General features: G+C 39.2%; 1 protein-coding gene across 21 annotated transcripts in view; it reads left to right on the top strand.

The window, feature by feature from the left end:
• Positions 1-24,724, top strand: part of DST (dystonin) — a 288,304-nt gene that overhangs the window by 209,894 nt on the left and 53,686 nt on the right. For 18 of the 21 annotated variants that reach the window (XM_072332861.1, XM_072332859.1, XM_072332857.1 and 15 more), the window contains 11 exons: positions 1,118-1,613; positions 2,612-4,086; positions 12,404-12,565; positions 13,679-13,849; positions 14,629-14,795; positions 16,165-16,324; positions 16,582-16,908; positions 17,076-17,160; positions 18,325-18,566; positions 19,629-19,835; positions 24,521-24,640. In XM_072332861.1, the coding sequence (XP_072188962.1) occupies positions 1,118-1,613; positions 2,612-4,086; positions 12,404-12,565; positions 13,679-13,849; positions 14,629-14,795; positions 16,165-16,324; positions 16,582-16,908; positions 17,076-17,160; positions 18,325-18,566; positions 19,629-19,835; positions 24,521-24,640 (3,612 nt within the window). The remainder of the gene's footprint in view (positions 1-1,117; positions 1,614-2,611; positions 4,087-12,403; positions 12,566-13,678; positions 13,850-14,628; positions 14,796-16,164; positions 16,325-16,581; positions 16,909-17,075; positions 17,161-18,324; positions 18,567-19,628; positions 19,836-24,520; positions 24,641-24,724) is intronic. The other 3 variants (XM_072332860.1, XM_072332866.1, XM_072332870.1) reach the window with 1 other exon arrangement.

Raw genomic sequence — 24,724 nt, 5'->3', positions numbered from 1 at the left:
TGGGAAGTTTTATTAATTGGAGTGTGTATGTAATATTTTGTGGTCGGTCCTCAAATACAGCCCATGCTGTAGAGCTGGCTTTTTGAGATTTTGTTCACGTGACTGCACCAGTAGCTAATAAAAATAAGAAACAAGTGAAATGTTGTGTTGTGAGTAGATATGGAACCACGAGTGTGAAAAATAGAAGAGAAATATAAAGTGGAGTTGTTCATTTACACAAACATAGCAAACCACAGAAAAAAAAGAAACAAACACAACTAGTTGCAGCAAGTATAAATTTTAGTTTCAAACAGTTACATTGCTGCAGGTTAATTTTCAGTGTGGTGAGAAATAACATTCTTGTTTTTTAAAAAATAAAATTCAACTTGGTATATCCATATTGATTAAAACAGACTGTTTAAAATATGAAGTGTTTTCTAATATTGTGTGAAAATCACTTGAAAGTGTTTTGTAAATGCTTCAGAAATCTAGAAAGCTGGCATAAGATTATCAAGTATTACTTAACAGTCCTCAGAAGTTAAACCTCATTGACTTAAAAGAAAGGGTTTGGAACTCTCTGTAAACTAAGACCATGATATTTGTCTCTTCTTCTGCACACACTTTTGACTTGTCAAAAAAATAAAATATAAGAACCAGTGATAAAAACTTTAAAGGTCTTACAGTACAGTCGGTCATTTCGTGAATTATCCAAATATTCTCTGTAGTGTAAGGATCCACTGCAACATTATGTCACAGTGCACCTTCTTTGAAGTTCTGTCTTCAGACAAATGTCAGAACTGTCTAGGAAAGAAGGCTCTGTTTGAATCTAAACAGTGATTATTTTACTTGGTACGGTTACTTAATTATGGTAATATTAACAAAAATCTTTGTTTACTTGTATCTGCTGATTCAGTTTCCATTAGATGATGTGCAAGTTAAGCTAGAGCTTTTAGTTCTTTGATGTAAACGCTTGGAAACAACATCCAGTATATTTGTAGAAGATGCAATTGTTTCACTGGCTTTTTAAAACTCGGATTAATTCAGTAAGGGAACTTAGCTGCAACAGATTCTACAGTTTTTGTTAGAAGCGTTTTGCTTCTATTTCATGAATTCTTCTTTAAATTTTCTTTACTCTCAGATTCTGCTCAAAGAGTTTGACACCAGAAAGCCACAATATGAGCAGCTAACTATGGCTGGTGAGGCGATTCTGAAGAGACCTGGTGAACATCCCCCCTCTCATGAAACTGTAAAAGAGCAGCTGGCAGCTGTGTCACAAAAATGGGATAACCTAACTGGCCAACTCAGCAACAGATGTGACCGAATTGACCAAGCTATAGTGAAAAGCACGGAGTATCAAAGCCTACTCAGAAGTCTGTCTGATAAGCTTAGTGCCTTGGATAGCAAACTGAGCAGCAGCTTGGCTGTGAGTACACAACCTGATGCTGTGAAACAACAACTGGAGATTGCTAAAGAAATGAAGAAGGAAATAGAACAGGAAATGAAGAATATAAATGCAGCTCAAGTTCTTTGTGAAGAGCTCTCAACACTGGTTGGAGAAGAGTATTTGAAAGCAGAACTTACAAGGCAGTTAGATGGCATTCTCAAATCATTTAAGGATATTGAGCAAAAATCAGGTTAGTATTTGTTTTAAGAGAATTAAGGCATAAAATAAAGCATCATTTTAACTTTCATCTTTAATGTCAGCAGTAAGATGTTGAGCGAGCTGAGCCTAATACTAGCTGTCTATCAGTCCAACATTACATTAGAACTTAGGATAATGTCTCTATGCTTTGAAAGGGCAGAAACAATATATCACAATACACAAATGATTTTTGTTTATTTGCTGACACAGTACTTCAGATCTCTAGAGAGTAGGTTTGGAGAGAGTTTAAAATAATGAAAGTGCTGCTCTCCTCATCCTTGCCTTCAGGTACATCCTTACTCAGTTAGGATACTAAAATAGATGCTTTTCATTGAACTACTTAACTGCATAGGTGCACAGAATAAGCTGAAGTTGTATTTTTCAGGCAAGCACCAATGAATGGCTTGGCAAAAAGGAGTGGTAATTATATAAAACTGCCTGTGGCAAAACTGCGTTGGTTGTGTGCAGCCTTTTCTATTCTGTGAACAAGAGAACTGAATGAGAAATAGAGTGCAAGCAATATTATACTTTTCCCTCCCAAACAGACTCAGTTGTAGCTTGTTAATTTCCTCAGGTCACAAGGAACTTCAAAGGATCTCCCTAAAAACAAATAGTACCTGCAGGTCATGAGTTAGGAACTACCAGGCCATATTGCTCGATATTCTCTGTGCTTGCACTTTATAGTATCATAAAACACAACTGTGTGGTTTTTACCCCAAAATTTGACTGAACAGGACTTGTCTAGACATAAGCCAGCTAAGCTCACCTGACTTGATTCATGTCCAAATGCCTTTGTTGCTACACTGTAGCACAGATACAAGACTATCCCTTGCAAGAAACTTGGTTGTCTTGATGTTAAACAGTAACATGGCTGAGAACCTGACTTACTCCCACTAATAATCATTCATAATAAAATCATTGTTAATTATTATTTCTTCACTGAATACTAGCAGTTTCTGATAACAAGACTTTATGCTATCTTATTTGTAGATAATCATGTTCAGCAGCTTCAGTCAGCGTATACCACTTCTCATCAGTTCCAGCAAACATCTAAGGACTTTCAGGCCTGGCTAGATGGAAAGAAAGAAGAACTGAAACAGGCTCGTCCTATATCAGCCAAACTTGAGACCTTGCAGTCTCTAATTGAAGAACAGAAAGATTTTATGAAGACCCTGACCAATGAGAATAGTTCATATGAAAAAATTATTGCAGAAGGAGAAAGTATATTGCAGAAGACTCAAGGAGCTGATAAAGCAGCTTTACAGGCTCAAATTGCCACATTGAGAAGTAATTGGGATGAAATGGATAAGCGGGTAAAAGAAAGGCAAGGTAAATTAACAGATTGTCTGGAGAAAGCACTCAAATACAAGCAGCATGTAGAAAATTTGCAGTCATGGATAGAGAAGTGCCAAAGCAACCTGTCTGAATTAAAAGTTGGCATAAACCCTGTTGAAATAGACAATGCTGTTGTTCAGGTGAGGGCCTGGCAGAAGGACCTGGATAAACACCATGGAATAGTGGAACTACTAAATAATACTGCTGAAAGTTTGCTCAGTGCAAGTCAAACAGATAAAGAAAATGTTAAAGAGGAAACTAAGGTACTGAATGAGAAAGTGAGTATGGTCACAGAACAATTGCATAAGAAGAGAGAGTGCTTGGAAAATATGGCTCAAAAGCTAAAAGAGTTTCAGGAATCATCCAGAGAAACAGAAAAGCAGCTTCAAAGTGCTAAAGAGCACCTGGAAGCTCACGATTCTCTTGGACCTCAGTCTTTCAGTAACAAACACCTGACAATGATGCAGGCCCAGCAGAAGGCTTTACAGGCTTTAAGGCCTCATGTTGATTTAGTAAAAAAGCTTGCTCAAGACCTGGTAGTAGAAGCTTCTGATTCAGCAGGTGTTTCTGACCTTTTGCTTCAAGCTGAATCTTTGGAGCAAGAATACACTGCAGTGAACCAGCAGGTTGATGATAGGTGCTCGTTCTTGGAAACAAAACTTCAGGGAATAGGTCATTTCCAAAACAGCATCAGAGAGATGTTCTCTCAGTTTGCAGAGTTTGATGATGAACTTGATAGCATGGCTCCAGTGGGGAGAGATCTTGAGGTACTGCAATCACAGAGAGAGGATATAAAACATTTCCTGAAAAAGTTGGAAGATCTTATAATGAATAATGAAAATGCTAATAAAAACTGTAAAATGATGCTAGCCACAGAAGCTGAAGCTTCTCCTGATCTTGTTGGTATAAAACGGGACCTGGAAGCATTAAATAAACAGTGCAACAAGCTACTAGACAGAGCAAAAGCCAGGGAAGATCAAGTGGAAGGTACGATTAACCGTGTTGAGGAGTTTTACAGTAAGCTAAAAGAATTTTCCACTCTGCTTGGGAGAGCTGAAGAACATGAAGAATCACAAGGTCCTGTTGGAATGGAAACAGAAACCATTAATCAGCAGCTGAATACATTCAAGGTAGGGAGATTTCTTTCTTACTGCTATCAGTCATTTTACCACAGCACAACTTTATTCAGTATCAGTGTGGAAATGGTTAAATGCAGACCCTGGAGAAGTCTTGTTTCATATCAGTCTGTTCTACCCATATGCCTTTTATCTATTTTGAACAAGGTACCTTACAGAGATACTGGGTGTAAATTGTTATTATGCTTTGGTGCTGAATGAAGCACAGATCTTGGCATATTTTAGACTACAAAAATGAATTTCCAGTGCTCACTGGACAGATTTATAAATTACACAGGTGTAAGCAGTGTTTGAAAAAGATCATAAATCCCCTAATGGCTGTACAGTAGCACTCCATGTTAAGTGCTGCTTTGGATTCATTCCAATCTCATATCAATTCAGATTTTTGTGGCTTGGAAATTAGTTTTCAGTTAATCATAAAACAAGCTTCCATAACATGGTTTATCAAATCAGAAAGATCAGAAAGACAACCGTGTAAAGAAAAGTTATGACACGCTTGGCCCAACAGAGGGTGCTTTTTGCTTGTTTAGACTAACCCATGCCAGAAGAAAACTGAACGTTGAAACTTCAGTGCTGTCCCAGCTGAAAGTTACTATCAGTGACAGTCATCTTTTAGAATGTATAAATAGAGACAAAAATCTGGAACAAGTGGTCACATTACAAAGAAATTCCATTGGATTGTTAGGATTAAAATTGTATGTCAATCTGTCACAAATCTGCCTCTATATAAAAGAGAAATAAATGTCTTTGTAAATAGTAGAGCGCCTTAGAAATAGGAAAATAACGTAGCTAGTGCTGTTTCCTATGCATGGTCCCAGTGCTGTCCTCTGTAGGGATGGTGGACAAGATGTCCAGTAAGTGCAAACATCAGGAGTGAGATCCTTGGCTGGTCTGTGTAGGAAGATAGTACTTCCATAACCAAAGAGCTTGTAAGTAAAAAAGACAAAACAAAACAAAAGCTTCTGCATGTTTATATGCAGAAGTGTGCTCTGTGATTGCATTCATTTTAGGTATTTATAAACTTAGGAATGTGTTTTGCATTAAACAACTGTTAGAGGTCATGGAATTGCTTATGATTGAAAACACAATGCCATTAACCAGGAGGCAAACATGATAAAAAAGTGAAGGGGGTGTTCTAAGAAGTGAACAGCAACTGCAATAATAAAAAGCATAGTGGGGAGCACTGGAAGAATGGAAATAGGTAAGCAGGGAGAACAGAATATAACATAAGAATATTTGTTACGCAAGGGCAGTGAGGAGGAGGGTAGGGTCCACAGTTAATCTGCTGATACTCCAGGTGAGTGCAGCTGGTGTACGTGGTGGCAAAATTACAGTAGTTGTACCTCTTCATACTCTTGCTCCTTCCAGAGAACACTTTTACGTGGGGCAGCACACCGTGGGGAGACTGGCTACCAGCAGTCCTGCTCCGCTCATGGTGCTTTGCTCACAGGTTTGTGCATGCACACAAACACACACAACCTGAAAATGTGGATTTGGCCACAAGACCACAGTCTGGCCCTTGTGTCTTTAGCTTCTGCGGTCAAGTACAATCAACTTCTATTCCTCAGGAGTAAAGGAAAATGTTCTTTGTAGATAGATTTATTTACATGATATCTTCACTCGCTTTGGGGAAGAATCTTGTGTTATGGGCCAGAGGTGGTTTCTGTGGTTGGACCAGTTTTTATGTGGAAGAGTAGAGCTTTGTGAATCTTCTTGGCATGACATGAAAATGCACAGTTATTAGAAAAAAATAATAATAATAAGCAGACTTTGAGTTGCATTTTATGTATGTATATAGTTATATGCACGCATACATACTTGTTTTATTTATATAACTTCTTTGTAATGCACTTTTTCCAGTCAGGATAAAGTATTAAATTGAAAGCGCTTACTGCCAGTGTTAGAATGTATTTATTTACAATGCAGATACAAAACTTGCTCTCTGTCAAGGAAAATCATCAGTGGAGTTCATTTGCAAGTGGGCTTCATTTGACTGTTACTTCACAAAGTACACCAGGAAGAGTATAATCACATGAAGAATTTGTCTCAATTAATGTAAAACACCCAAAATTAATTACAAATTAATTCAGCTTTGTTAGACATTCTCCTCCCCAAAGACTTTATATGGCATGCATATATTGGTATGAAATGAAATGTCAGTAGATGAGATCTGTTTGCTTACACTGATTCTGTCTCCTTACTTGAAAAGCAGAATACAAAAGAATTCTGCAGTAGAGCCCTGTGTTTGTGTAGCCACAGTGCCAGGATGTTTGCACATGGAGCACTATTTGCAGCTACGTTCTCTGGGAAAGAGAACAACCCCAGAAACTGAATTGCTTTTCCTTGTAACCTTTGCTCAATTATTCTTAACACTGTATAAATTCTTCTTATCAAAAGCTACATAGAACTGTTTGAGATTTCATCAGTACGTAGTTCATTTGAATTTGGCTTTTATTTTCAAAACAAAAGAGGTTGTTAAAGGTTGTTGCCTTCTAACTAGACTCTATAGGATTTTTTAGCTAGCCTGAGTACTCCTACCAATGAGCTTGAACTAAGAGTTTAATTGGTTTATGTTAGTTGTGTAGAGTGTCTGTCCTCCAGTTTTCACTTTGAATGAAGACAATGTTGGCAAAATACTCAGAGAGTTCTCTATATGCTCAAATAAGAAACAGAAAGTATTGCACTTCCCATGCACTGATTTGCAAACACCTCAATAGGCACCAACTTTCCACAGGTTTTACTATGGTTAGGGACTGTGTTAGAAAGCATATTTAAAGAGCTTGTGTGAACCATTGCTTTTGAAAGTGACTGCTGCGTGTCAAAGCCTTCAGAGAACATGTTTAAAAATGGTAAAATGCCTTTTAAAATATGAATAAAATCCTTTTGTAGTGTAATAAATATGGGCCTACTGCAAGTCACATACTGGCCTGATAACATGACAGAGCACTGTATGCATTCAGTGGGGATCTGTGACTGTTATAGGTGGGAATAAGCACAGATGACAGGATCTTTACCCACCTTTTACCCTTATAGAATGTGTTTTTAGCTTGAGAACCCAGAGCTGAGTTTCTGTTTGTCATAATTGACGATGTTTTGGCTGCTCGATGGAGCAGGCAGAATATGTGAGAAGAATTCGTCTCATGTGACTTAAATGTTTTAACACGTAGCTGACAGTATCAAAGCAGCGAACAAACAAACAGTGTGGTGCTTTTGTATTTCCCGCATGAAGTGCCTCCTGCTCACTGCCTGACTGGGAGGACTTGAGCTGATGGTAGTTAATGCCCTGGGTGAGTTGTAGCGCTGAGTGCCATATGCTGTCCTTACACCGGGGGCTGCATTGTCGCTATGCTGACAGCTCCGCTTACACAGGCGGTGGAGGTCTCTGTCCATTACGGGTTGATTTATGCTGCTGCACAGACTGCTTCTAGTGTACCTTCAGCAAATTATCCGTGGGTCTTAAGCAGAACACGTTCCCTCCCCAAAGCGGAAAAACGAGCCGATTCGAGCGGTGTCGGTTTCCAGGCTCGGCCGGGCCGGGCAGCTCTTCGCCGGACCCCTCCGCTGCCCCCACCCTGTGTGTCCCGTCCCGCCCGCTTGCGGCCGCAGCGCCGGGGCCGCCCTGCGGGGGGCAGCGAGCAGCAGGGGCCGGGCACCTCCTCCCTCCGCGGCCGAGCGGTGCGCGGAGGCCGGGCGGGGTGGGTGGCGGTAGCAGATGTTGCCTGAAGAATGAGAAAGGGCGTTCCTTCCAGCTCGGCGCTGGGAAGGACGCCCTTCAGCTCGCGGGAAGCCGAGCGAGCTTATCGACTTGGCTGGATGCTACCCGCCGGCGTGCGCGGCCGGATCGCCTTTTCCTCTCCTTCTCGTTCGGCCGGGGAGGAGCGGGGAGCGCCGTGCCAGCCGCCGCCTGCAGCTGGGATCGGCCCAGCCAGCGCCGAGCTGAAGCCGCCGTGCCTTCGCGGGAGACGCCGCGGTTGTGCTCCGCGACTGCCTTAAACGGGAGAGCAGCTCTCCAGGACGGAGCGAGGAAAGCGCCGGGCCGACCGCCTGGATGCCGACGAGGGGGAACTAATGGCTGCGTCTGTTGGGCTCCTAGGAAACTGTATTTACCTATGAAACTTGTGAAGAGCTCGGGACGAGGAGGGAGTAAGCTGCCTCTCGGGTCGGAGTTATTTATAGCTACTGCCAAAGAAGCGAAGGGCTGTTTTATTCTTCATGCTGGTTTGGATTTAACTTATTTTCCTCCCCCAAGATTCTCCCAGTGCCTTGGTCTGAGCCAAGTGCGGCCACCGCGCGGTCTGCTTTCCCGAGCACCAGAACGATGCTTTATTTATAAAGGAGATGGAATTCTTCGACCCGGCTAAATGGATTACAGCTAATCAGTCACCTCCAAGAGATAATGTGCTGCCTTCGGTAATGCTCGCTCAATTGGAAGGCTTAATCTGCAGATTTAAGATACGCATTCTGACCTGAAGAAATAAGAGCGGCGTTCCATGGAGGGTTTTAAACATTTAAGCCACTGCTGGTTTTTGCTATATTCGGTTTTCCTGTGATATTGGAAGGTTTCTGTTCCTTTCTCACTCAAGCACTTTATATTTTCAACGGAAAAATAAAACCCCCAAACAACCAGTAACTCACATCCAGGTAAAACTGCATTTAAGCCAGTGCACTGATGACGACCTTAACCACCTCATAAGTTATCATGTATGTTTTATATCTATGCATCCCTTGCTGAGGGCAAGTTTACTGTAGTTCTTTAGACTGATAGTGTTTTCTAAATGTTTCCCTCCTCTCTGAAAGCAGAGGGATTGTAGCATCTTGTGTGAACCCTTGCAAAATGGGGAAGCCACTTAGCAGGCCGGACTGTTTACGTCAGAATCCTCCATGTGTGGGCAAAGGAGAAGAGGATGAAGACCTGAACATCGAGGACTGTTACGTTCCCCAGAGGTCCATCTATGACACTGTGCGGCTGAATGAGCAGATCGATTCAGGATCCAAGGGCAGCCTCTCCTCCAGACACTTCACAGACCGGACCTTACCCTACAGTCACCGAACACTGGATATCGGCACTCTGTGCTCCAATGGCGCCCTGACATCTTCTAGTGCTTTTGAGCTCCGAAGCCGTGAGGCCAAGAAGTTAGATGAGAAAATGATCTTTGACGCTCTCAAGCTGAATGGGGATGTCATTCGAACGGGGGGATTGCCCAAAACGAAGTCTCATGCAGAGAAGAAGGAGCACAGGCGGTCGTGGAGAATGTTTGTCCCGCCCAACTTTTCAGATTACACAAATAAAAGTGAATGCTCGTTCAGTGAAACTGGTGACCTGTCAGATACTGCTAAATCGGGCAAACACAAGTGGGGTACGAATTCTCTGACCTCAGAAGAAGACGATTCTGGTTTGTGCAGCCCTCCAACAGAAAGGGAAGAAAAACAAGATACTCTCTTAGCAGGGGAGCGAATACAGACACAGACTTTATCTTCTGCAGAAGACATCCAGGCAGTAGGTCAGCTCAGCCCATTCTTTCCAGCTCTTTGCAGAGAGCAGCAAGCCCCAGTGCTTGCTAGCAGCAGTGCTCTTGTCAGAGAGAGCTGCAGGCTGACTTCATGTGACATTTTGCCCTCTGGAATAGTTGAACAAAGCAGTTCACAGAAATGTGAGAGTGACCAGGAAGAGATGGGTGGAAAATACTCTTACTTAGAAAGTTTCAGAGGGGAAACTCTGACACATGGTGATCCTCTTCAAGGTGATGGAGGAAGCATTTCCCTGAGTAAAAATGGAATGGAAAATGGCTATGACATATGTGGAAAAATTAAAACACAAGTCACAACAGTGGAGGGGGGTGATGTGGATGATGCTCCTCCTCAAGTAGATGGTTACTGTATGAACGTTGCTGTTAATAATAGTGACATAGATTTAGCAAAATATGAGATCTTATCTGATCCAGAGGACTTGAGTATAGCAGATACAGGCTCAAATGAAATGACATTTTCTGTTCAGCAGCTTGAATTAGATTGCACTGTAAACTGTCCAAAAGCTATCCCAGGGAGAAGTGAAAGAAATATCTGGACTACAGGCATACGAGAAACCTTAGATACAGTCTGCAATGGCCTATTGTCTAATAAGGTAATTAAAAAATACATATGTCCTTTTGTGAAATAGTTGTGATGTAACCTTAAACAAATGTGCTTATAGTCTTCTGTATGTTTGACTCTTGTTGGAAACATTCTGTGTTTTATTAATTCAGCAGATGTAGTGGTCAGAGACTGGTGCAGCACAGGCGAGATGTCCCAAATAGGTGTGGTGGTCAGTTCAGAAAATGAACGAGGGGCAATTTCTGACAGGGGTGATTACTTCCAGCTGTTCAGTGCTTGGTTATTTATTGTCCAGATGGTGGCTGTTACTCTTGATTTGGAGAGCCTCACTGTGCACTGATGTTCGTGTTCAGTTCTTACACAGATTGTGGTTAAAGGCAATGCCATTCAAGGGCAGCTACAGCCCATTTATTCAGGCTGAGCTGCCTTACTCATAAAGGTGTAAGCAACAGTATCAGATTGTTGTGGTTTCCAAGGCACGTAGATTAAAGGCTCGCTGCATGTTCTGAAAGCCTTCCTTTTCGTTTGCATGCCTGAAAGTAGATCTGACGGAATAGTAGTGTTTTACAGGCACTGGGTCTTATAGTGCTTTCGGAGTGGTGGGTGAGGTAGGAGCTTTGTAATAGGGAAAGGGTGTTTATCACGTCTGTAATTTCTTTCTTCCCTCTCTGGTTGAAATCTGATATACTTCAAGCTTTGTTGCTAAATTGTTTGGGTAAACTTTGGCCTCAACAGTAATTGTAATTTATTTTAAGCTTCTCTTTGCATGAATGCTTGTGTTTTTAAAGGGTAGGTTATGGAGATCAGTCCTCTGTGGCAGGACGTCGCTTTCAAAATATGAAGCTTTATGGGACATAAAAGAATTTGTTATTGGTTCTGTGTAAAAAGATTATTCTGCCTTCTCTCTACTCTAAAGTCAAGAAAAATAGGAACATTTTCCCTTTTCTGGAAGCATCCAGCTGATTGCATGCTGTAAGTTTTCATGTAACCACAGTCCTAGAGTTTTCAGGGCTTTTTGTTCTTTTTTCTTTTGTCCATAATAACCAAATTCTTATGGATGCTTAATTGATTTTACCCCTCGTGCTTGGTGTAGCTCTTCCCTAACTTCTAGATTGACTTGTCAGCTCCTGGAAGTGTGCTCAGCCACCTGAGGGCTGCTGCTTTCAAAGAAATCACTTGCCATACTGTGTTCCGAGCAAGAGAGGAGTCATTGGTATGTTTGAAGTGATTCCTTCTTTTCAGGATGCTGAGAAAGGTTGCTTTGAATGCGCTAAATGTACACCAAAACTGTTACTGAATGCCGCTATAGAAACAGAAGGATTTAGGGTCAAAAGTTGAGCATTCTTTAGCATTGTTTATTCATTGGTTATTTTTCACTGGCCTGTGTAATTAATTCAGGGGCTTTGGGCCATTTTCTGATCTCATTGACACTGGTGTCATTTCAGCCTCATTCAGTTGAATACAAGCGGTGATTTACATTGCTGCTGCTAATGGTAATAATCTGGCTCTGAAAAGCCTTAAGTACCTGAAAAAGTAAAATAAAGCAAACAGAAAACTGTTCAAATTGTTGTTTGGGTACTGTCAAAGCCCTGGTGATTTGCAAGAATGTTTCTGAATTAAAAACCATTCTAATGGGTGTCCTCTGTGGTGGCATTTTAGCAGTATCTCTACTGCTTCCTCGTTTTATTATGTTTATTTTCTCACAAAACCTCCCTTAGAATTATTCTTTCTTTTCTTTCTTCACCATTTCTTTAACTTGAAAGTTTTATTTTTGTCCTCACTTGGCAAAAAGAGCGCAGTTGTCTGTCTTGGTGTTTGCTTGTTGATGTAAGCACAACTTACAGTTGTGTACAGTTTATAGACAGATAATTGAACAGACAGATGCATTCCTCTGGTTTTCAGATTTTTTCCTTGATGTGAAGATCTTCTCACTCTCCCCCTCTTTCTCCTCTTTCCTCCTGTCTAGAACTACTTGTGGAAATGTACATCATCCTACCTCATTGGTGCACTGTATTTGTTCTGTTTAGATTAAGACTATTATGTATAGTTGTTTTGATCTTTTTCATTTTTAAGGAAGGTTTTGGTAAGGAATGGTTTCCTTTCTTTTGGATGCCAGTCAGCAAATTCAGCATATGCATATCTACATATGTATTATTTTTGCATAGTGTGATGCACAAGATGAATTTTATGTTTCATGCATGTCCTGTTTTTCCAACTGCAGGTATTCCAGAAAGAAGAAATTGAGCCTCTGCAAGTTAAACAACAGGAGGTGAACTGGTTGGGTCAAGGCCTTATTCAAAGTGCTGCTAAAAGTACCAACACAGAAAGCCTTGAACATGACCTTGAAGACGTTAACACCCGGTGGAAAACTCTTAATAAGAAGGTTATTATTTTGTACACTCTTCTGCTTTTGTCTTGTCCTATGTTTTCCTTGCTTATTTACTTATATCTTTCAAAACACAGGAAATTAAATATTCAGTTACGTTATTTTACACAATAACTTCAGTAGTAATTTTAAGGATAAGATTTATATCGCTGGTTGCCAGATATATTGGCTGTCATTATAAGGTTCTGTCAAACTTTCTGTAGGTCTCTCATAGCTTCTCATAGAGGAAACTCTCCTCCAGGTCTGTGTGTTCCTTTCTGCCTCAGCAGAAGAGAGAATTTTGATAACTCAGTGAAAGAGGCAAGAGTTGTGACACTCACCTGGGAAAGGAAGCAGTGTCATTTGCAGTCAGATGCTTTGGAACAGTCCCTCTTTAGTGTTTTTACACGTTTCTTCACTCTGTTGTATTTACGTACACTGGCTATACGTGGTCAGTGCAGGATACAGTGATTCAACCCATCTTACTGTGACTAGTGGCTCATTTCGTCTATAGTAGGTACTTTAAGTGTTGCCTGAAAGTTTGGAAGGTACTATTGCTTTGTAAAACTCTGCTGTATATTTTTTTTTTCTATGCTTTGAAGACTTATCTTCCTGAAGCAGTTGCTTTTGAAAATGGTAGGGATGGGAAGTCAAAGTAGCATTCAGTTTCTGCTGCTCTCTGTGTTCCCAGAGTGATGGAGCAGAGCCACAGACACTTGTGATTCACCTATTTGTTCTCTCCTTTCCTATGTCTTTTTTCCTTTGAAGGCGTTATTGCCCCTCAATTGCTACTCAGGGTTCTTGGCTCAGTCTTTTTGTAAGGAAAATGAAGAGTGCAAGAAATACAAACATCCTGTCAGTGTAATTCATAATAGTGTAGCTAAATGAAACAGGAGTAACTCTTGTAATGGACTACTAGAGTAGACTCGTATATTCTGTCAAACTCTTTTGGGTGGATGACTGTAGAGATTAATGGTAAATTGTGCAATAGTGCTGTTAGAAAAACCTCTGAAAGTGAGAGTATGTGGTAATGATATTGCCAAGTGTTGAGCAAATTTTAGCTACTTATTTCACAGAAATAAGAAAAAAAAACAACAAAAAACTACAGTCAGATGCTCTACTTTCTTTCAGGTTGCCCAACGTGCTGCACAATTGCAGGAAGCCCTCCTTCACTGCGGGAGATTTCAGGATGCCCTTGAATCTCTGCTTAGTTGGCTTATTGATACAGAAGAACTTGTGGCTAATCAAAAGCCGCCATCTGCTGAATTCAAAGTTGTGAAGGCCCAAATACAAGAGCAGAAAGTAAGTAAAACATGTTCAGCCTCTCTCTTTCCACTGGAGAAATGAGAAGAAATATTTATGTCTGTCAAAGCATGAAATCTCTTCAAGTGTACTGAGGTGTACTTGACAGCCACCCATTTGGGACTCCTAAGTCTGTCCAGGATTGGGAGAAGTGCCTGCCTTCTAGGAGCTCAGGATATAGTGTGAAACTGCAGTATGAGCTCTAGTTAGAATTATTAACAGTCTCTTAGAAATAAATGTTAAATTCCATTGGAAAAAAAAGATAATCTTATTAGACTAGATGAATGAATTTCATGATATCTCAAAGAAATAATGACTAGATTATATCATTGATTTTTGTGTCTATTTACACAACTGCCTTTTCTGATGCCAAATCTAGAAGGACATGCATCTTTCTCATGAACGCTCCTACCAAATACAGCAAATATGTTAAAGGGCATGTTTTCTTAAGTGGTATTGGATGTAACTTGTTACCCTGTATATTTGCTCTTTGGGGTTGCCACATGTTTTCATCCCAAAGAAACCTAGGAGGTGTTTTGGACTTGGCAAAGCTCTGCTGCTGTTGAGAAACTAAAATGAGCATGTATTTGGGGCCAGGGAGAAGAGTGTCTATATTTGATTAGCATCAGTCACGACATCACAATATAATCATTGGGTTTTTTTGTTTGTTCATTTGTTTGTTTTCTTTAAGAGTTTTTCAAGATGTCTAGCTCTTCTGTTTTTATACTTGTAACGCCAGTGTTCCTCAATAACTCTATATCTCATTGCTTTCTCTCTAGCTTCTCCAGAGGCTGTTGGATGACCGCAAGCCTACTGTTGAGGTAATCAAGCGTGAAGGGGAGAAAATTGCAGAGTCAGCAGAACCTGCTGATAAAGTGAAAATCTTGAAACAGTTGAGTTTGCTGGATAGTCGATGGGATGCGTTGCTCAGTAAAGCTGAAACAAGGTATTTCAAATTCTTTCTTAGCTTTGAAAAATACAGATATAGCAAATGATGTATGGTCAGAAGCAGCATGTGGAACTCCCTAATGTAAAATATTTTAAGTAATATCATTCTTGTTAATACATTGCTGTATCTTGATGTTGTTGTAATGTGTCCTCTGAAGAAAAAAGTGAGAAGTAGTGACTTGAAAAGTGCAAAAGCTTCTAACAGAATTGTAGCCTAGGATGTAACAATCTGCTAGAGTTAACTGTGTGTGTGTATTTTAAACATTTTATCTCTGTTAGTTCATTAGTTTCTTGATTTAAAAACCACATCTCCTGTTTTGCATAGACTCAAGTGCAGATTTGGGACTTAACAAATAATAACAATCTTTCATTGGAACTTCAGAATCCTGACATGCTGCTACAAAGAGATGGCACTCCTCCTTGTGCTGTTCAGCGTTATCTGCATAATTAGTTTCTACACCTTAGTAGCCCTCGTGCTGCCAGTTTTTGATGTTCTTATTCAAGTCGCTGCATTAGTTCTCAAGGAAAAAGGAACACTAAAGTATGTGCATGTATTCTAGCAGCGCAGAAAACACTCTACTAGAGTCTGAAGTCCAGTTCAAGTTCCAATTTAAAAAGACACAATGTCTCTGTATACACACACTTAGATATTTTATGAATACTTAATTAAAAATCAAATTGCAGCTTTTCCCAACCTATCTATTAGTTGCAGACTTGTCTCCATTTTCCTTTGCCAGTCTCTGTCTTCTCATTTGAGATGATCTGAAGATCAGACCATGATTCTGAAAGCATAGTAGAGTATTTCTGTGAGCATTATATATCTGACTGTGACAGGTCTATAGGGTGTCCCTTGTTTGTAAGCCTAGGAAAGCATAGCTTTTACCTGTAACGAGATCCCCTGCTGAAAGACAATACTGTAATGTTTTTCATGTAGGAAAAAATATCTCTTAAAAGCCTTCTTGGGGTAAATTTTCTCAGCAGTGGCTGTAGACAAGATTTCCTATAATCAAGAACTTTCTCTGAAATGTAATAATCTGAAACAGAAAGGTTTTAGATACTTCTTTTTTTATTTTGAAGGTCAAATCTTAGTGCTTTATTACCACTGTCTCATTAGTTTCAAAACAGAGTGAATTAAAGCCACATAGTTCTGTTCACATCATTGAACAAATGTTAGAAGATAATGTACAGTGCTGAGGAAGTGCAATCATACGTTTTGGTTCAGTGAAGTCTTTACCTAACTTTAAAAGGTGTAATCACAGAATTGCGGAATTGCAGGGGTTGGAAGGGACCTCAAGAGATCATCCAGTCCAACATCCCTACTAAAGCAGAAAACCTACAGTAGGGTCTTTCTCTTGGGATGTTTATAGGAATCGTCAGTTGGAAAGCATCTCAGTGGTAGCACAGCAGTTTCATGAAGCTCTGGAGCCGCTGGTGGAGTGGCTGTCGGCCACAGAGAAGAGACTTGCAAATGCTGAACCCATTGGAACACAGGCTTCCAAACTGCAACAGCAGATTTCTCAGCATAAAGTAAGATACGAACAACACATTTGCTTGTGCCATTCTGCTTAAACTCGTCTGTGAAGTAAGCACAATTGGGAAGGCTTTTGTAGTGTACCTGTATTTTATCATACTGCTTTTTTTTTTTTTCCTGTAATTTGAGTTTTATTCATTTCTGTTAGCAATATGTTCTTTTTAATTCAGTTTTTATTTAGTTCCACTTACATTTCTTTTGTTTTTTCTGATTTTCTTTTCCATTGTTCTTCGTTACTTAAAAAAATATATAGGCCCTAGAAGATGATGTCCTAGCTCACAATAAGAATTTGCTTCAGGCCATTAGCATTGGTCAGTCTCTAAAGACTATGAGCTCCAGGGAAGATAAAGATATGGTGCAGGAAAAGCTAGATTCTTCTCAGGCCCGATACATTGAGATTCAAGAGAAGAGCAACAGCAGGTCTGAACTTCTACAGCAAGCATACTGCAATGCTCAGATTTTTGGGGAGGACGAAGTTGAGTTGATGAACTGGCTGAATGAAGTCCATGATAAACTGAGCAAGCTGTCAGTCCAAGATTGCAACACAGAATTGCTTGAGAAACAGCACTCTGAACTACTGGTATTTTGATTTCTGTTCATTTATTATTTATTTTTTATATGATTTATAATCCATAGTTCATTTATTTTTCATTAATCTATTTTAATTTAAATGGAAATACGCTAACTCCAAATGAAAATAGTGTTGTTTATTATGTCTGTGCTTACACAAATGGCATTTTCTCTTAGGAGCTTCAGGAGGAGATTCTTCTCAGGAAACAAAACGTTGACCTGGCTATACAAAATGGCTTAGAGCTTCTCAAACAAACAACAGGTGAGAGCTTTTAGAAAATTACAGCTCACCAGGTGTTTTTTTTGTTTGTTTTTTTTTTGGTTTTTTTTTTTTTTTTTTGTAATAAGTGCTTATGAGAAGTTTTAAGTGGAATATGTAAATATTAGTCACAGCCAAGTATTAGTAACAACCAATGTGCCTGTTTGTTAAAGCACTTCTAGTTATCTATTTTAATAAAGGTATGAGATCAGACTGGGTTGTGTTTTGGAATTAAATGTACCATTAATATTAGTTAGCAGAAGTTAATTTATGCTTGTAGAGAATTTGTTCCTTGTTTTCCTGTTATTTTTAGTGGAAAATTGTTTTAGTGAACCTGCATTCCATTCCTAATAGCAAGTTAAGGACATTACTCAGATTGCCTGGCCATGGACACAGTCAGTTCCCTGGAGACATTCTCAGGGAACGAGATATTAGACTACCTTTTACTGCAAGAGGAAAGCTTTGTCCATTGGAGCTAGTACTGTGGGAAAAGTTGCATTCCAGTTGTATGCAATGTGCCTGCTCTGTAGATTAACATCTGTCCAAATTTTTCAGCACATCTAAAGTTCTTGAACTCCTTAAGACACACATATGGTTGAAAGGGGGGAATCCTTCTCTGTTCCAAATCTAAACATTATGCATAATCTATAATGAAATCTGAATATAAATTTCAGGAGGTTGCTTTTATATTAGCCTTTTGTTTTTAATGGATTGTAAAGAAGGGTGTTCAGTTCAAGGAATTGTGTAGAATATTAGTGTAATGGAGAATCTAGTTATAGTATTCTTAACTTTTTTCTTAGTATTTTCAGTAACTTTTGTAATTTTTTATAACATTTTAAGAACTACTGTGAACTTAAGGATGGATTTTTTTTAAAAGAACATTTGCATTAAATGTTGGGTCAAAGTCATCACTGTCTGATAGTTTAGTAAAACAGTAAATAAGACAGAAGATCAGATCCTAAATTGAGGTAAACTTCATAGCTTTGTAGGCTTAGTGAGGGTAGAATAATTTACAGGAGGTGAGGATTTGCCCTGTCTCCTTGTTTGGATCACTTTCTAAATTAAATACTGAGATTGCTGTGTTAGGTGGGGGCTGATGTTTAGGAATTTTTTTTTTGTTTTTAAGGAATTGTGTTCACAGGAAATAACATTCTTCTGGTATTTTAGGTGACGAAGTTATAATAATTCAAGATAAACTGGAAGGCATTAAAGTGAGGTACAAAGACATTACAAAATTGAGTTCTGATGTATCCAAGACCTTAGAGCAGGCCCTACAGCTTGCAGGTCAGCTGCACTCAACCCATGAAGAGCTCTGCAAATGGCTTGACAAAGTGGAAGTGGAGTTACTGTCGTATGAAACTCAGATACCAAAGGGTGAAGAATTAAGCCAAGCACAAGAAAGACAAAAAGTAGGTTTTAGAGACTGTGAATTATTTATCACTTTACGGTTTTCTGTTAACCTCTTGTTTGGTTTTGTGAATAACTAATTTGGCATTAGATCAGCTGACTAATTGTAGCAGTAGTCAAGAATCATGCTTACTTTCCAGAATCATTTGTTATAATCTCATGCAAAACAAGGGTTGCAATTTATTTTTAGCTCAGCAGCACGACATTTCTTTCTTATTCAAGCAGCTACCTTACCCTGGGAAAACTCTAAAGCTGTCAAACAAAGTTATTTTGGTTCTTTAGTTATGACATGGATATTATCCTGTAAAGTATGAAAAAGACTGCATACATTGCGAAACTTGTTTAACAAAAAGTACTTATTTAGAAAAAAAAATGCAAGCTAGATGGTGAGGGTGGTGTTTTGAGTGGAAAAAAATGAAAAAATATAATTCCTTCAAATGATATATATGCTATAATAATACATATTAACAATTAGTATATTAATAACGTATATGTTAAAATATAAAATCACATAGACATTAATAAATATGTAAATATTGAATTATAGTTGTAGATATAGATACAGAAAACAAATGGGGCTTCCTGTACAGAAAAAGCTTGAAGGATTGTGTGGTAATTTGACAGGAGTATAATACAATCATTGCTCATTTCAGGAATCATTTGAATTCATGATATTTTCCTTCATTTCATGCTCTGGAGGTGATTTACTTATGGAGTGACAGGCTGCAACTGGCATGTGTTAGTTTTATTTTATTTGTTCACTTCCCAAAGTACTCAAAACTTGTAACAGTTCAGAGAATTTCAAACTATCATATTGACCGGAGAAATGTTTTTAGTGTATAGTCTGTAGAAAACTTAGACTTACCCAGTTTTTCGTCAAACAACTTATAAGTATCAAAAAGCTAGTACAACTGAGCTGAAAATAATTGTGCTCATTTATCCCTTTGGTGCGCCTAGAAAACATTCCAGTTCTCGATTCAGTAGTTTAGAGAATAAAAAACATATGTAAACTCTGTGCGTGTTCAACTCATGCCGGCACATTTACTTTAAATGACCTTTTTCAGGAGCTGAAGAAAGAAGCAAAAAATAACAAAGCCTTACTGGACACTCTCAATGAAGTTGGCAGTGCCTTCCTGGAACTGGTGCCATGGAGGGCTAGAGAGGGACTCGACAAGATGATAACAGAGGACAATGAGCGATACAGATTAGTGAGTGACACAATCTCTCAGAAGGTGGATGAGATTGATGCTGCCATCCTGAGATCCCAGCAGGTACTGAAAACCTGTTTTAAGGCTATAATAAATGGCCTCTGGCAATGTGCACTTGAATAGAAGATGTCCTTTAATAGTGTTGCCAAGTATTTCTTGTGCTCAGGCAGCAAAAGACCTGTTTGAATGGAATGTGACTCCACTGTAAAGATATGCATGCCAGAAGGTATGTGGTTGTAATCATATGCCTTTCTGTTGACAAAAGCTTCAGTCTTGTAGCTAACATTACTATAACTATTCCGTGATTCCTTAAGTGGGAGTTTTCTTGAGTAAGAACTGAATCGCCCTTATCTTTCACAGATCATGTTAAGTAAAATATGACCCAGTTCCCGAGCCAGTTTTCCTGGATGCAGCATTGAAATCACTAATGTTGCTACACCTTCCAGCATCAGTTGATTGTCTAGCTTCCCTATATTTTTGACAATTAAAAGCTGGACCATATTATCCAAACTGTACTGGAGAGTTTAAATAACAATTGCTTTTACTGATATCCACAGTGCTTTTCTTGTTGGGATACAAAACCTGAATTACTAAATATGTGAAGGTTTCAAAACGCACACAGGTGCGTGTATATGGGTATGCTTTGAGAGTTGACACTCCAATTTCATTACTAAATGGTCCCATATTAAGGGCCATATTTGTGAAAGCATCATGGAACACAATTTTCCACGGTCTGCCTACAGTTCAAGCATGAAAATACTGGTGGAGATTTTTCTTTCTGCTGATAGTTCCTGTAAATAGTTATAATGGGACAAGGAGAAACCTTATGTGACGATTTCAAAGTTTCTTGGAAGCCAACTGAAAAGAGCCTGGCAGTAACTCAGATCTCCTTATTAGCGAGGTTAAAAATAACTTCATGTTTAACTTTCTAAGGGGTTTGTTATGAGTATTATTTTGTCTCCTTGAAACAAATCCTCAGCCACAGAGGGTGATTTCTGTGAGTGAAAAGAGGAAAAAGGCAGGCAGGCAAGAATGCCAGGAGGCCTCCATGGAGCTCCTGGATTTAATTAAGTACAAAAAGAAAGTCTTTGGGGAGTGGAAGCAGAAGCTGGTTACCTGGGACGACTGCAAAGCTGTCCAAGCAGCCAAGGATCAGGTTAGGAAACCTAAAACCTAGGTATAATTAAATCTAGCAAGGGACAGAAAGGGTAACAAGAATAAATTCTACAGGCAAATTAGTGGTAAAAGGAAGGCTGGGGAATATGTGGGCCCTCCTCAGAAGGAAACTGAAGACCCCAGTCACAAGGGATACAGAGGAAGCTGAGGTGCTCAATGACTTCTTTGCCTCAGTCTTCACCAGAAAGGGCTCTAGCCACATCTCCCAAGCTGCAGAAAGCAAAGGTAAGAATTCAGAGAAGAGCGTCTGCCTGCTGTTAGTGAAGGTCAGTTTCAAGAGCATCTAAAGAACCTGAAAGTGCACAAGTCCATGGGACCTGATAAGATACAACCATGGATTCTGAGGGAACTGGGAGATGAAGTTGCCATGCTGCTTTCTATCATATTTGCAAGATCATGACAGTCTGGTAGAAAAGGGAAAACCCATTTTCAAGGTGGGGAATGATAGAAGATCCAGGGATCTACAGGCCAGTCAGTCTCACCTCTGTGTCTAGCACAGTCCTGGAGCAGATCGTCCTGAAGGCCCTACTAAGGTACATGGAAAATAAAGATGATGTGATTGGTGGTAGCCAACACGACTTCACCAAGGGCAAGTCATGCCTGACAAACTTGGCCTTTTATAATGGAGGTACAGTGTCACTGGATAAAGGAAGAGCAACTGACATCATCTACCTGGACTTGTGCAAAGAGTTTGACGCTGTCCCATGTGACATCCTGGTTACTAAGTTGGGTAAAAAGAGAATTTGATGGATGGACAACTTGCTGGATAAGTCACTGGCTGGATGGTCACGTTCAGAGAATTGCAGTCAATGGCTCAGTGTCTAAGTAGAAACCAAGGCCATGGTGTTCAGGGATCAGTGTTGGGACTGGTGTTATTTAACATCTTTCTAGGCCTAGATTCATAGAATTCTAATAGATTCTATGAAACAGAAGAATGTTTGCTCTCCTTCAAGTCTCTGAATTATGTTTTATTACCTAACACCAGTTCAGCATATTCGAGTCCAGGCCTGAAGGGTCCAGAGATGCTGCTCCACTACCTAACCTTGAAAGGACATATGGCACTCTAGTCCTTCCTGAATACCCCTAACCTTCACTTGAGCCCACCACAGTATACTCCTATACACTACCCCATGATTAAGGGGTGTAACGTGCTTCCAGTATAAGTATAAGCTGCTTTCCATTCAGCTCAAAGATAGACCATGCATAATGAAAAAATATTTTTGGAGGAGATAATGCTTTGTAAGCTTACCCTGAAGCAACTTGTTTAAGTGTCTGTTCTATTAATAACTTTTGATTGGAGGAGAAACCCACCAAGAATGTGAGAGTACAGTGTAAGTAGCATGGTTTTTTCAATAGGCATTACTGGGCCAAGGAGACAAATGCATTGAGCTGTATGGACTGTTGAGTACATGTTTTCATGCTGTTAATATGTTAATATAATGTGAATGTCTCTAAATGGATAGAAATATACGAGAAATTCTACTGCATGTTCTCATTTGTTAGTACTGAAGGTAATGGTCAATATCTTTCTCTAGTGCAGAAAGTGCTACGTAAAAAGAGAAGGTCATATTTTGTATTTGCCATCCTTGTTCTTTTCTCCAAAGCAGTCACAGAGGGTGCTTTATAAAGCATTCACAAAGAAAACCACAGTGTCATCACATTCACAAGTCAGTCTTTCCTGGTTAGAAGTACTGCAATGAACCATGGTTGGTTAAAGCAAGTAGGAATAGGACAGACTTTTTTAATAGTGACTCAAGTGATGTTCAGGCTGAAAAATAGTTCTGCTATGCATTATTGAGAAAAATACATTTGAATTTTGGATACAGAGGGTGCTGGGTTTTTTACTTCATATTCTTCCTCAGTGTTGAACATGCACATCATAAATTACAAATCCTACATCTTTAGTAAATGAGGCTTAGAGTTCTAATGTTGCTCAGCACTGTGGAACCTAGACTTTTCCAGTGCCATGCATTTATCTTATTATTTCCACTAAATATTTGCTCAATATTAGTGACATAGCCATGGATATTTGGTATCAGGAAGTCACAGACTGGTTGTACCTCTAACATGTTAGACATCATGTTCACTTCCTTTAGTTGGGTCATAAATAGATGGGCTTCCAAAGAACTGGGATTTAAATACTGTTGGTACATTTACTTCATGCTAATGTTTACAGTACTGATTGTTTCAGAACATACCTTTCTGTTAGGAATTTATACTATTTAGGACACATCCTACTTTCTGTTACTTTATATGAGAAATGACATATGGTGAAAAAGAATGTTTCAGCTCTCTTTCATGTAACAAATGGATTAAACAAGGCTGAAAAATATTGACTCAAGAAGAATGAAATCTCAGAACTGCTTCCTTTGTTTTTGTGGGACTCATAATTAACCACTAAGACAAGGGTGATTCAGTGGCCTAAGTGAACTCCAGCTATGTTCCAGGAGCAACACTGTTGTAGTTCTACAGCCACAAATGCACTGGCCAACAGATTTAAAAGAGAGGGACCAAGTGTGACTTCTGAAGGAAGTGTGGTAGTCAACAACATAAGTAACAGGTTCTGACCTAAAATGCTCTGATAGACCTTCAGAATAACTCAGAGCCATATTAAGCTTCAAATAATTACAGTGGGGGTCAAAGCTTTAGAAAAAAATGGTAGTTTCAGTGGTTAGTGTATCTGTGTATCTGATGGTACTGCAAATTATTTCTCTATGGCTTAAGCTCAGTATTACAGTATGGATGCACTAAGATGCACATTTACAAACATGAGTAGAAGTGATAGATAATGCATCATTTTTTAAAAATTTACTCTTTTCAGCAGAGTTGGATCCCCAGGTAATTCTTTTCTCTTCAGGATCTCTTGCTTTTCTTTACGAATTAGTGAGAAACAGATCCTCTAAGTACTCTAAATACATAGAGCTTTAAGGTAATTTTTGAAACATTGGAGTGTCAGCTAACAGTAGTCAGAAGTTAATCTTTTAATGAAAGGACCGGCTGCCCAAATGCTTCAGAGTGTTCTGATATTTAATTTTTGTTCTGGTTTTGGATGAAATCCTGTCTTCTCTGAATTTAGTGATTTTATTTTTTTCCACTGACTTACTTGAATTGTAATTGCTTCATCTTTATCATTTATTACCAAAGCATCTCTTAAGATAAAAAAGATAGCATCGAACAGCTGTTTCTTAAGATAATTCCAACTGTAGCGCGGTAACAATAAGTTTGGAAGTGGAAAAGGCTAATGAAAGTTGAATCAAATGAAAATAAACATTCTAGTTAAAATTCTGAAATGATAACCCTTTTAATTATGGCTGTTAGAAGAGCTGTAGGCTTTGGAAAAATGTACTTCTGTTGCTTAGTCATGTTTATGAATTAAGCTGATTTTATTCCAATTCCTCAGAACCATTTGGGGGCATTGTATTTCATTTATATAAAAGCCTCATATGGAAAGGGAGTTCCTATCTTTCTGCTAATTCAGAAGTGTGCTTTTTATCTTCTATAAAATTTTTGAAGTCATTCTAATTTTTCATGTCTATAGAATCATTCAACTTAATCATGTCTCCCTCATTTAGTTTGATCAAGCAGCTGATGCTGAACTCGCCTGGATTGCAGAAACAGAAAAGAAACTGATGTCTCTTGGTGATATTAGGCTTGAGCAAGACCAGACCGCAGCTCAGCTACAAGTTCAAAAGGTAAAAGAAATGCATTTCCAACTGTCATGTTAATTATTGGCCAGCACACTCTCCATCTAGAAAATGTACTAGCGTGATTTAATT

The sequence above is a fragment of the Excalfactoria chinensis genome, chromosome 3 (genome assembly GCF_039878825.1).
Source record: "Excalfactoria chinensis isolate bCotChi1 chromosome 3, bCotChi1.hap2, whole genome shotgun sequence".
Lineage (NCBI taxonomy): Eukaryota > Metazoa > Chordata > Aves > Galliformes > Phasianidae > Excalfactoria > Excalfactoria chinensis.
The sequence above is the reverse complement of the archived record's forward strand: the minus strand, read 5'-3'. Positions and strand labels throughout refer to the sequence as shown.